At 38.9% G+C, this 12,006-nt stretch overlaps 2 protein-coding genes across 3 annotated transcripts; one reads left to right on the forward strand and one right to left on the reverse strand.

Annotated features, from left to right (window-relative positions):
* The first annotated feature begins 873 nt into the window (after nucleotides 1-873).
* On the forward strand, nucleotides 874-5,450 carry LOC113494430 (nucleolar protein 9). Its single transcript, XM_026872758.1, has 7 exons — nucleotides 874-1,140; nucleotides 1,389-2,250; nucleotides 2,978-3,131; nucleotides 3,564-3,692; nucleotides 4,018-4,185; nucleotides 4,753-4,908; nucleotides 5,201-5,450. Exons 1-7 carry the CDS (start codon nucleotides 942-944, stop codon nucleotides 5,438-5,440), a joined length of 1,908 nt encoding a protein of 635 aa, XP_026728559.1. The 5' UTR covers nucleotides 874-941; the 3' UTR covers nucleotides 5,441-5,450.
* A 489-nt stretch (nucleotides 5,451-5,939) lies between these two features.
* LOC113494431 lies at nucleotides 5,940-8,392 on the reverse strand. Of its 2 annotated transcripts, none has more exons than XM_026872761.1 (3): nucleotides 8,120-8,392; nucleotides 7,276-7,438; nucleotides 5,940-6,092 (listed from the first exon to the last, which is right to left on the reverse strand). In XM_026872761.1, exons 1-3 carry the CDS (start codon nucleotides 8,129-8,131, stop codon nucleotides 5,974-5,976), a joined length of 294 nt encoding a protein of 97 aa, XP_026728562.1. In that variant the 5' UTR covers nucleotides 8,132-8,392; the 3' UTR covers nucleotides 5,940-5,973. The 2 variants fall into 2 exon arrangements, with proteins under 2 accessions (XP_026728562.1, XP_026728560.1); XM_026872759.1 differs by having other exon boundaries at nucleotides 5,940-6,101; nucleotides 8,120-8,304.
* Between the last annotated feature and the right edge of the window lie 3,614 nt (nucleotides 8,393-12,006).

The following is a 12,006-nucleotide window of genomic DNA, read 5'->3' on the forward strand; positions in this document are numbered from 1 at the left end:
TAACTTACCCAAAAAAGTCATCTATATAAACATTTTTCTGTCTAAATAGGTACTTAGTATATATTTTAATATCATTGACCTAATAGATATAATGCAACCTTAATAGCATCCTCATTGTAGGTACCTGCAAGATGTTTTAACGTTTTTTTTTTTTAATAACATTAATATATTGGAGCTCCAAAGATAGCTTAGAAAATCATGATTAGTATTCGTAGCACACAGTATAACGTGTAAAGAACAATTGAAACAAGTCGATAGTTTTATTATGGTGCTAAGAATATGTTAGTCACGCGTTTAACAGGTATATTTGTAGACTTATTAGGATATGTAAAGCATCACTGCATCCATATCCTGCCTCTATTTACTCATTGTGACGATTATGGGAAGAATGAACTTAATGAATATTAAAATTAAAGGCTTCGTTGATTGTACACGACTGACAGAAGCTTGTTCCCGGTTCGAATGCAGATCGCATTATTTTTTGTTACGAAGTTAGCTTTTAGTTGAAGTCAACTCTAGTAGTCGCATTATTGTCAGACAGGTCTGAGCTTTTTTTATATTTATAATGATGTCGCTAGTTATTTGCTATTTACCTTTCGTTGTCCTTGTACCGTAGTATTGTTAAATACAAACTTAATGGAGTAAGTGTTTTTACAACTCTTTATATGTATTTTTTTTTACAAATAATTTTTTTTATTGTAAACCTCTTAAAAGAAAAACTTTTTTAGTGTATCCTATGTCGAAATTAAATTTAATATTTTATTAGCATTTATTTATTGCAGCGCTATTAGGAAAAAAGCAACAAACTTATTTCCGTAATATTTGTAGAATGCTTACTTCACAAACATCCAAAAAACACTACCGCATGAGTTTGACTTTGACATTAACATAACCTTAACATTCACCTGGTGTTTTGTTTGTAAAGTATCTAAACAGTAAAAATGAGCGAAGAAAATGTGGATAACAATCCTAATAAAAAGAGGTCGCGAAAGAAACGTAAGAACTTCTTGGCAAACGCTAAGAAATATGCGAAAAAGGGCCAGATGGGACGCGGGTGTCGGATTCCTGAAGAATTATACCAATACTTTGTTGGCATCCTCGATGTCATGAAACAGGGCATCGAAGACAAGGAAGAGAGACGTAAGTTGTATATCAAACATTTCCTTGTACCAATATTATTGGTATTTATCTTCTGTTCAAGCCATAGCCTTGTAGATACAATTTTTGAGCATGGGATGCATCATGTTGTAATGGCTAGAAATCATTGGGGAAATTCAACATTGGAGCTCTCTAAGTGGGTCATTTCAAAATGCGTAGACGGATTCTTTCAATGATTGGAATTCCCAAGTACATAGTAACATAATTAATATTTTTATTCTATTTTTCAGAAAGTTTGGTCAACAATGTATTAGATCGGACAAAAGACGAAGAATTAAACGTAATTGGTAATCAGCTTGGCTGCAGGGTCATAGAACTGTTACTCCCATTCGCCTCCCCTGAAGATCTGGAGAGGTACATGGAAGTTGTATCACCGGAACTCCGTAAACTGTGTTCCGATAACTTTACCAGCCATGTCATAGAGACATTATTAAGAGTGTCTTGTGAAAGAGCTACAGAACATTTACAAACCAGTCCTGAGGAGACAAAGGAAGAAGAAGAGGTTCCTAAAAAGAAGCGTAAAGTAGAAAAAACAGAACCGAAGTATGAACAAGAACACATACAAAAATGTCATGAATTCACACTAAAAATCTCCAAATACGCACTAAATAACCTAGAAGAGTTTGTTTGGGACAAAACCGCAAATTATATTCTGCGTAGTGTAGTAAAATGTTTAAGTGGCATCACATTACTGCCTGGAGAGAAACCTAAGGTCAACATATTTAAACAAACAGTTGACGATGGGAAAGGAATACCGCCGCATACCAACACAATGACGTACAAAGCGATTCCTGAAGAGTTCAAACCTTTAGTCAAGGACTTCGTAACCCGTTTATCATCATGGCCTCAATTTAAAGACTTGCCGTTCCAAAACACAACATCAGGTCTTCTCCAAGTATTGTTGTATGCTATTAAAAATGTTGACAAGAATGCTACGAAGGAGATTCTACGGGATCTATTGGACAAGTGCTTTGCCCCTGAGGATTGGGTGGCTGAAGGTGATGATGATAAGAAGGAGGTGAAGGATGGTGATGGCAATCCTGCGGTGTCAAGTGATTTGCCACCAGTATTTCAATCAGAAGCTGCTGTGAGGTATGTAATGTCAAAACCCGTAATTTGTTGATGTGTCGCGGTGGATGCGTCCTGATGGATGTGTCTAGGTGGATGTGTCTAGGTGGATGTGTCTAGGTGGATGTGTCTAGGTGGATGTGTCTAGGTGGATGTGTCTAGGTGGATGTGTCTAGGTGGATGTGTCTAGGTGGATGTGTCTAGGTGGATGTGTCTAGGTGGATGCGTCGCGACGAAAGCGTCGCGGTGGAAGCGTCGCGACGTAAGCGTCGCGGTGGAAGCGTCGCGACGTAAGCGTCGCCACGGAAGCGTCGCGGTGGAAGCGTCGCGACGTAAGCGTCGCGGTGGAAGCGTCGCGACGTAAGCGTTGCGGTGGAAGCGTCGCGACGTAAGCGTCACGGTGGAAGCGTCGCGACGTAAGCGTCGCGGTGGAAGCGTCGCGGTGGAAGCGTCGCGACGGAAGCGAGGCGTCGCGGTGGAACTGTCGCGACGTAAGCGTCGCGGTGGAAGCGTCGCGACGTAAGCGTCGCGGTGGAAGCGTCGCGACGTAAGCGTCGCGGTGGAAGCGTCGCGGTGGAAGCGTCGCGGTGGAAGCGTCGCGGCGGAGGCGTCGCGGTGGAAGCGTCGCGACGGACGCGTCGCGGTGGAAGCGTCGCGGCGGAGGCGTCGCGGTGGAAGCGTCGCGGTGGAAGCGTCGCGATGGATGTGTCGTGACAGATGTGTTATAATGACCTAATTAACTTTGTCCCAGGCTACTGGAAGCGGCTCTCTTCGTGTCCAAGAAGAAGACCTACACGCAGATCTACGCGCGCTGCTTCATCAACCGGCTGGGGCAGCTGGCCGCCATGCCCATGCTCAACTACACCGTGCAGAGGCTCATCGATAACTGTGATGTTAAGGAAGAGGTGATTAGTTAGCACTCATCTTAAATGCCCGACACTTACAGAGTTGTGTGCCTTTTGTTTGTTGCGGTGTTTTGGACTTTAACGAGAATTTGCTTAGCAATAAGAATATGGTTTGTGAAACTAAAATCTTAAAGTTTGATTTTTTCGTTTTCAACCGACTTCAAAACGAAGCAAGTTCTGAATTTGTCTGAATATTGTTTTCTTTTTGTTTCTTACCTCAGAAGTTTAAGCTGAAGTAAATTGGCTGTCATGGCTCAATAGTTTTATTTGAAGTTGGGTGCCGTTTCGAATATGATTAGCATACATTCTCAAATGAATTTTAAAATTTAAAGTTTTCGTGGTAAACAAATTTTTCTCACTCCTAATACTAGCAACGAACCTTTACGTTAGTCCTTAGAGTTAGACCTTTAAGCCATGTTTCCATGTTCCCAGTTCGAGCCTATGTTTGAGGAGCTCTCCGACAAGCTGGGCGCGCTGCTGGCGTGCGGCAACACCGGCGTGCTGGTCGCGCTCGCCAAGGCCTGTCTCAGGCTCAAGGCCAAGCAGGCGCAGTATATCAATGTGAGTGTTTAAGTTACTGGCATTTTCGTGAGGCGGATTTATAATAGGGCTTGCGACTGATTAGAATAGTAAAAGTCTATTTAGTCCGTCAATTAGATAATTGATATGAGACACAGCCTTTTTGTGAAAAACTAAAATTGACAAAAAGTTTTTCTTTGCCAATTTTAGCTTTAAGGTTTGTGACATAACAGTATAGTAAAATTTATACACAATCGTGACGTCACGTATAAGTTTCATTAAATGTAACATTATGTCTACAATATGGCACTTAATCTCGCCATTTGTTGCCACACTCAGCCTACAATAACTTTGCACATCATTGCAGAGTCTAGAGACCGCTCTGAAGTGTTCATCCCCGGACCTCCAGAAGTACTTCTCAGTGCTGTGCCTCCGCCTGCTGCCGGCAGACCGCGTCGACCTCACTACCCTGGATAAGGAGTACTTCATCAACGTCCACGGATCTGTTATACTTCAGTGTATACTTGATTTTCAGGTACGATTAGCGAACGAGAAGTCTTTTATGTATTTCATGACTGCTCCAAAACTAGTGTAATGTTTTCATTGATAGCATGCTTTTTTTAGTTGCCTACTAATTTTAATAGATTATTCTTGGCGAATAACATTGAATACGGCGTGTTTTCTTTTTTTAATCAATGCAAAAGTTTGAGATATCACTTCACAAGGTTATCTATAAAAAGTTGATTGTTTTGGACACCGTCGCGAGGTGAGTACACGCTAGGCATAGCTGGGTAGGCATTGCCCTTACCATGAAACTGCGTTGCAAGTGTAGTATTATTAACGTTTAACTTAGTGACTACGCTGATCGGAAATTTGTTTTAGGAAATGATTTACTATGAATATAATACGCATCGATTTCAAATATGGCATTAGAATGTGTCTCTCAACTCAAGGTCTGGGAAAAAATGGACGGTGATTAAAAAACCACCTGTATATCCTACAATTAAAGTTAAACCTAATCATACAATATTTTCAAAATTTTGGCCATAAATAAGGAACAAAGGAATAAGAAAATTTGATAATAGATTCCCCTTTACCACAGCGTCCAGCAAAAGCAGTCCAAGGTCTTCTGGAGTTGACTCCGGAGCAGCTGATAGTGATCCTGTGCGACGCTAAGGGTTGTCACGTGGGCGACGCGCTCGCGAGGGGGCAGTGCGTCGGAGTGAAGGCGCGGGACAAGCTTATATGGCGGCTTAAGGTACCGTGTTAAGAGAAATTTAACTTTATTGTTACTGCTATTAAAGTTCATTCTCCTTTGTAAATCACATAATATGAGAAATTTAATTCTGTTGTAACAGATTTTAAAGTTCATAGTTTAAAATGGCTGCGGTTATTTCTTGCATAAATAATATTGTGTAAATCTTTATTTTTAAAAGATTAATGTTTTTAGACCGTGCACCTAGACCATCACTGTAACGATTTAAAAGTGCATGGAGAGGCCTATTTCAGAAACAAACTAGGTATTTGATTAAGGTTTTAATCTTCCAAAGGGTTACTACCAGAAGATAGCGCTTTCCCAATATGGATCAAGAGCTTTCGAACAAATATTCCAAGTGGCCTCACCTGAGCAAAAGATCAAGATCATGACAGAGCTAGCAGACAAGAGCAACCTCCTGAACAGCACGACCTACGGGAGACTCATCGCTACGAAACTAGATGTCGCCACTTTCAAACTGTCGCAAAAGAAGTGGGAGGAGAGTTGGAAGAAGAAAGAGAAGGAAAATAAATAGTTGTGTTACAGTTCGTTGTTTTATTTTACATTTGTTTTTATATGATATAAAATCGTTGAAAATGTAAGTCTGTATACTGAATATTTTTTAAAACAGTGTTTGCTGCGTAGTTTACAAACGATACCAAAGAAGATTAGTTTTTGTCTTTTGGTCTGTGCGTATGTGCGCAATAAACTCAGCAACGGCTTATGAGTAAATTTCGTGTAAAAGATTTGTCCATTAGAAAAAACCAAAAAAATAATGCTCAAAGTACTTTTTCAGTGTAACAAAGTCTCTAGCGTAGCTTGTTAATATTTTGTATATTTGGTGTTTTTTAAACAACTAATCTATCAATCGATTACTAGACAATAGCTTATATACGATTGTTGCAATGTCACAATTTTGCAATGCCATCTGTTGATAGTTGTTGGTACTAGAAAGAGCAGTTGTTTCTATATTCATTAAGAGATGTCGCTGTAAGGTAGGTAAAAATCAGGGACTTCTTAATGTAACTAATTAGTCGTTTGTATATTATAAACATACTTTATTAAGGCTTATAAAGGGTATTGGCACATTCCGTTGCAGCCCGGGGGTTCGACTCCGGGCGTCAGTTTGCAGATTTTGTCGCCGCACACGTATTCACCCTTCGTCACTTGGTACTCTAAAGGTATAGCTGAAAGTGCTGAAACAAAAGTAAATATTTTTTTTATATTCATTCGAAAACCTGCGATCAGTCACTTGGACTACAATCGGGTAAGTTGTAAGAAGTTGTGGTTTCGCGAGGTAGAGCCACTGCTCTATCTCCCCTTAGTAAGGGTAAATATAAAGATGTTGCTTATATCAATGTCAATGAAATAAAAACCCAAAAAGATATCTACGCAAAAAGGTTGTTTTTAGGATCACATGAGTTTTCTCTTAGTCAAAACTCTTATTTTATTTGGTCTCCTAAAATGTATGTTACTTTACAAGCACTGTTACAGTCTTTACATTACTGTAACAGTCCACCCCTAAAACACCTACATTTACTGTAATAAAAACATGATCAAATAGTGACGTGGAAACAAACAGTTAATGATTTTTTAATTTGTATGTAATTACAGTAAGAACTTAGCAAAAGGGAGATAGTTTATGCGTCATTTTAAAAGGTAAAATGGTTGTACAAAAGTTTCCTCAAAAGAATCCCGCGGTTTTTAGGGTATCCTTCAGGGAAAATTACGTACCTGCAGGGTATTGCCTTGTTAAACGATGACAATAGTTTTAGGCAATAGCAACATTCAAGACCATTGATTGTACTTAGGTCCTTGCAGTTTTTAAGCTTTCCTCATTGATTCAACACTATACCAGTTTCTTAAATGTAACTTATATTTAATTAACCTTATAGTTCCTTATCACATATTTGAGCAAAGGATTTCTTCCTTTCAGATTATCTCATCCAGCGATTCCATCATAATTTTTTTCCGAGCCCTTGTGTATGTCTGGAGAAAGGTCTCACCTAATTCTACGACAACTCTATCCCGGATCACTTAGATCTAGCTCTTGATTAAGATTTTTTTAGAAAAAAATACTTTTTGACATTAAGGAATTTAATTCTGTGTCGCGACTATTACGGCGTTTCACAAACAATCACGTGTACAAAGACTCAAAACAAGCATTCATGGATCAAATGCTTGTCCTACGCGGGGATCGAATCCACGACGGTCGCGCACATTAGGCTTGGTGTGGTGACCTCAACCACTTGCCTATCCGCGCAGTCTAACATTAATCGAATATACAAAATTCTCGTGTCACGGTGTAAGTTTGAACTCCAAAACGGCTCGACCGATTCTCATCTGTGGGATTATTTATCTTCTACTCACGTCTAGGAGGCATTCCCCCCTTAACACCCCCGATCATGTCCCGCTTCTGCTTTGTCCCGAGCGCGTCGAAGCGCGGCCGGTTAACCAGCACATCCTGCTTCTCCCGTTGTGTCTGAATCGGTGTCGCCAGCGCCAGCGCGCAGCACGCAGCCAGGAGTAAGAGCTGGAAGGCAAGGAGGTTGTTGGAACCAGATGCAAAATACAAACAAAAAAGAAAGTGTATGTGGGATGGCAAAATGATTAAAAAGTAAGAAGAAAGTGGACGTGTCAAAAAACCTATTAAAATAAAAAAAAAATAGGTATATGGACGAAAGCACTTGCTTAATTAGTTTTTTTAGTCCACTGAGCTTTTAACTATTGAAAAAGAAGGTTCTTAATAAGTCTGTATTTTTTTAATTACATTATTTTGGGTTTAAATTTCGAGTTCGGGTCAGTATTTTATATTACAAGTTGTTGTATATTTTTTTGTTATTTAAAACTTTGTTTATGAAAGAGCTTCAACTCGCAAAGCATAGCGTACACTAACCAAATATACGAAAACCCGGAAATAGATACATCAAGGAGAGCTTTAAAAAATAACACTATATTAAAGTACACCATCTAGAGATAGGTACTTAGATAGAGTTCAAAACACAAACAGGTAAACATTAAACAAAGCATTTAAATAAATAAACAATATCTCCAACATAGAACGGAACTTCCTTGACAAATATAGCGAAAACCTGTTTTCGAGATTGGTTTTAGCAAAAACTGGCAGCAGACGCGTAACTACAACATTATTTCTTAACACATTATTATATTATTTACGAAGTTACTCATATCAAGATTTAAATCAAAAACTTACTGTGATCTTCATGATGTACGTCTAACTGCCTCGAAGGAATATAGCAGACTGCCAACTTGTATGTTTCTACGTTTATAAGACGAATTGAAACCACAGAGCAGTGAATGCGGTGAGCTAATTGATAAATTTATTATTAATTTCGTGGAACTTTTGAAAATGACCTAACCACTTAATAGTTTGACTTAATTGGTAATTTCTGGAATAATTAAATGGTATTATTAGCCACTCGTTTTTTTTTTTGAGAACATGCCCAAATATTCCAAGTTACGTTAAATATGAAGTTGTTATTGTCTTAGAACTAGATGAATATTTGCGATTGGAAATAGTTGCACGGTTCAGGTTTAGTCAGTAAGAGTCTGATTCGTCTCCCGATCAGATGGGTTGGGATGGGTTATGGGCTATTAGACTTTAAAAGAGGCGATGACCCCTGAGTTTGTTTCGACGTTTCTTCTCAGGGTAGCCAGCTGGGAAATGTCGACTCCAGCTAGCCTAAAAAAATTACATGTAAAAGTGAAGTCTTTGCAGAATAAACTATTTCAGTTCATTTCCTTAAAAAAAAAACTACTACTTATAGTTACACAGCACTCTCCACTAAAAGGATCGAGAAAATCAAACCATTCGATAAATTCGATTAGAATTATAAAGTTTTTCATATAATTCTAGTGCAAGTTAAATTGGTTTGTGTAAAAAATTACATATCAAAGTGTGACTGTTGCTATACTTTCATACCATGCTTAAGTGAATTATTATTTTCTTTGACTGTTTCTTATATTGGACTAGCTGTTGCCAACAGGCTCGCCCGCTAAAAATCGAAATTGATCCGAAAGGATAAATCGGGATCAAAACTATCCTTTATGTTAATTCTGGCACAGTATATATAATAGTAGGTCCGATCCTGGTTATAAACTATCTATGTGCCAAGTTTCCTCTAAATCTGTTCAGCGGTTTTTGCGTGAAAGAGGAACAAACATCCATGCATACAAACTTTCGCGTTTATAATATAACTAGCTTTTCGCCCGCGGCTACGCCCGCGTCGATGTCGGTTATATCGCGTTTCCAAGAAAACTCTTCAAAATTCCGGGATAAAAACTATCCTATGTTTTTTCTTAAGGTCAACTCTATATCTGTACCAAATTATATTAAAATCAATTCAGTGGTTTAGACGTGAAAGCGTAACAAACAGAGAGACAGACAGAGTTACTTTCGCATTTATAATATTAGTAGGAATTAGGATATTTTATGTTTCTAGACTGTGTTCTCAATCGCTTAGGATAAAGAGGAAGTATTGAGTCAGAGAGTGAATCAGAGTGGATTCGCAGCTCGGGTTGTACCACGCTGTCTGGCTGTAAACATTGACGCATGCGCAGGTTAGGTGGCGAACTTTAAATGAGTGAATAACCTTTTCTTTGTTATTGATAGCATATATATTGCGCTTTAAATTTTGTTTTAAGCCTAAACGAGTAGGCAATGAAACGATTTAAATTCGAGTTTACCCAAAACCTTTAAAATGTTCATCAATTTTTAGCAGCTATTTCCATTTTTAGAATTTTATTAAGTGTATGCTGGCTTTTTCGAAATGGATGGTTAGGATAGACGGTCTATGTGCAGCCGCAGACTGAACTCGATTGGCTGAATTGAGAAGTCTAAGAATACTCGCAAATAATTCTGGCACAGTATATAGAATAGTAGGTACCTACTATCCTGGTTTTAAACTATTCGTATGCCAAGTTTCACCTAAATCCTTCACATTTAATACCAAACAAACAAAATTAAAATCGTTCTATCAATCTGGTGGTATGATGCCACAGGCAGGCAGACTCGTCAAACTAATGCAACCCGCCTTTTTGAGTAGTCGGTTAAAAATGATCGGAATCAGCTTAAACAAGTTGTAAATATAATTTATATAGCCAATCAACACAATCAACTCCGTCCACTCTCGAAACACGAATCGACTAATATCCGCAGCTGACATCGACAGATTTTTCGTGCGACAAGTCGCGGCGACATGTCGTAGGTACGATCGTGTGGAGTGACATGCGATGATTAAATCCGTCCGTGAGTGGGCCTCGAGTACTTTTGTTGGACGTGCGTGGCCGCGACGGGAGTAGGGCGGCCATGATGAATTGTTAACTAGGAAATTGTGGGACTGTTGGATTATTTTGAAAGTCGTGTTTGGTGACGTAGAGGGTTTTTGTTACAATTGGGTTTTTTGTTTTTGTGTGCCGTACCTAAAGGTAATATAACGGAAATCTCTGAGGTACCGCTGTCTGTCAGTTTGTTAAAAGACTGATATATGAACTGTGATAGCTTGACAGATTTGTTTTCTGCTGCCGCTATGACAGCAGAACTAAAGTAAAAGATCTAAATAGGCAAATTAAAAGATCGAGGTGAAGCAATTTAATTTATTACGGTTATATTTATTGGGCGAAAAACAAACCCCCTCCAATTAATTTATCACCCGGCCGGTTCGTGTTCTTTAGCCCATTTGCACGGAACCCTCAACGTTGCGAGTCCGTCTCGCACTTGTCAGGCTCCGTTGTGTATCATTTAAGGTAAGTATAACAGGAGAAATTGACTCAGACTATTAGCAAGCTAGTATTTAATTTCAATGTGGTAAGATGCGCGGAAGAACTTGCGTCAGCACTAACACTGGATGTGCTCGTAGATTTAAACAATTATTTCCTGTTTCACTTACTAACGTTACCTAGAAGGTAAATAACAATTGTAAAAATAACACGAATATTTTTTTTCCCAAATATTCTCTTATTCCTAAAACTCATGGTCACCGTAAAATATAAATGAATTCATCGTGTGGTCCGGGCCGTGCTCTCGTGTCTGTCAGACGCGCGGACAGACACACGGACAGACGCGTCACCACAACGTTTAATTACCAGGCCCCACTTGATCAAGCGGCTGGACAAGATCCTATGTTTTATTCGTTTCTATTGTGGCGTCAGAAGCTCTTGAAACGGGATAGTTGCATTTTTGCTTTGTAAATTTGTTTTTGTTAATTGACTATGAAATAGGATTTTAATTAAGTACTTTCTTAAATACTATGTAAATGAGTAAGTGAACGTTAGTTGAGTTATCGTATATAGACTTGGTATAATAATGTTACTAACATAAGTGACATTAAATGTAAGAGTTAGCCTAGTGGTAGAACATTGAACTGCTAAGGCATAAGTCGTAGGTTCATATTCCAGAAAGCACCAATGTCATTTGAAGTAAAAAAACTCCAAGAAAAGCACACCTGAGAATTTCAAAGGTCTGTTAAAAGAACAGTACCAGTTCGGGCGCTTCGACCCCGACAACCGCCGACAACCCCGATGACATGTACTTACATTGCATAAACCTTCCGAAAACAAAATAACGTGGCAAATAAAACCACATGAAAATTAAAACATCGGTATCCAATCAGGAATATGAATTCTTCACACAAAATAAACAGATTCATTTCAAAAAGCGAACCCTCAGATACAATACCGTTCTCAACGCTGATTGGCCGCGGGCCGACGTATTTCAAATTGAGAACAAAACCACCACAAGTTTGTCGGCGCCCGTCACGGGCGGACGTCTCTGCAAGATGGAAAATGGCTCCAGGCTATCTCTTTGTTACAGAGCAACAAAGATGTGTCAAATGTCATAATAGCGAGGTTTCGCTTTGTGATGTTGCTTCAAAGAGTTAGTTTTCAGGAATATTTAAGAAGTGACGTTTCTTTGGTGGTGTCTGCCTGAGGCGTGACGTCAGCGTTTCACTCTAATTTTGAAAATGTTGATGTTTGGTAAGCTTATATTGTTGAAATGCTATATTTTATAGCTTTGTTGTAAACATTGAGGGCGCTAAGATCTTATAAAAAAAGTGTTTTATTATTATCATACGTCTTATA

The sequence above is a fragment of the Trichoplusia ni genome, chromosome 5 (assembly GCF_003590095.1).
Source record: "Trichoplusia ni isolate ovarian cell line Hi5 chromosome 5, tn1, whole genome shotgun sequence".
Lineage (NCBI taxonomy): Eukaryota > Metazoa > Arthropoda > Insecta > Lepidoptera > Noctuidae > Trichoplusia > Trichoplusia ni.

Coding starts and splice junctions, on each gene's coding strand:
- LOC113494430 (XM_026872758.1), top strand. CDS start 942: ATGAGCGAAGAAAATGTGGATAACAATCCTAATAAAAAGAGGTCGCGA. Junction 3,693..4,017: donor AGCAGGCGCAGTATATCAAT/GTGAGTGTTTAA, acceptor ACATCATTGCAG/AGTCTAGAGACCGCTCTGAA. Junction 4,909..5,200: donor AGCTTATATGGCGGCTTAAG/GTACCGTGTTAA, acceptor AATCTTCCAAAG/GGTTACTACCAGAAGATAGC.
- LOC113494431 (XM_026872759.1), bottom strand. Junction 6,102..7,275: donor GGGGGGAATGCCTCCTAGAC/GTGAGTAGAAGA, acceptor CTTTTGTTTCAG/CACTTTCAGCTATACCTTTA.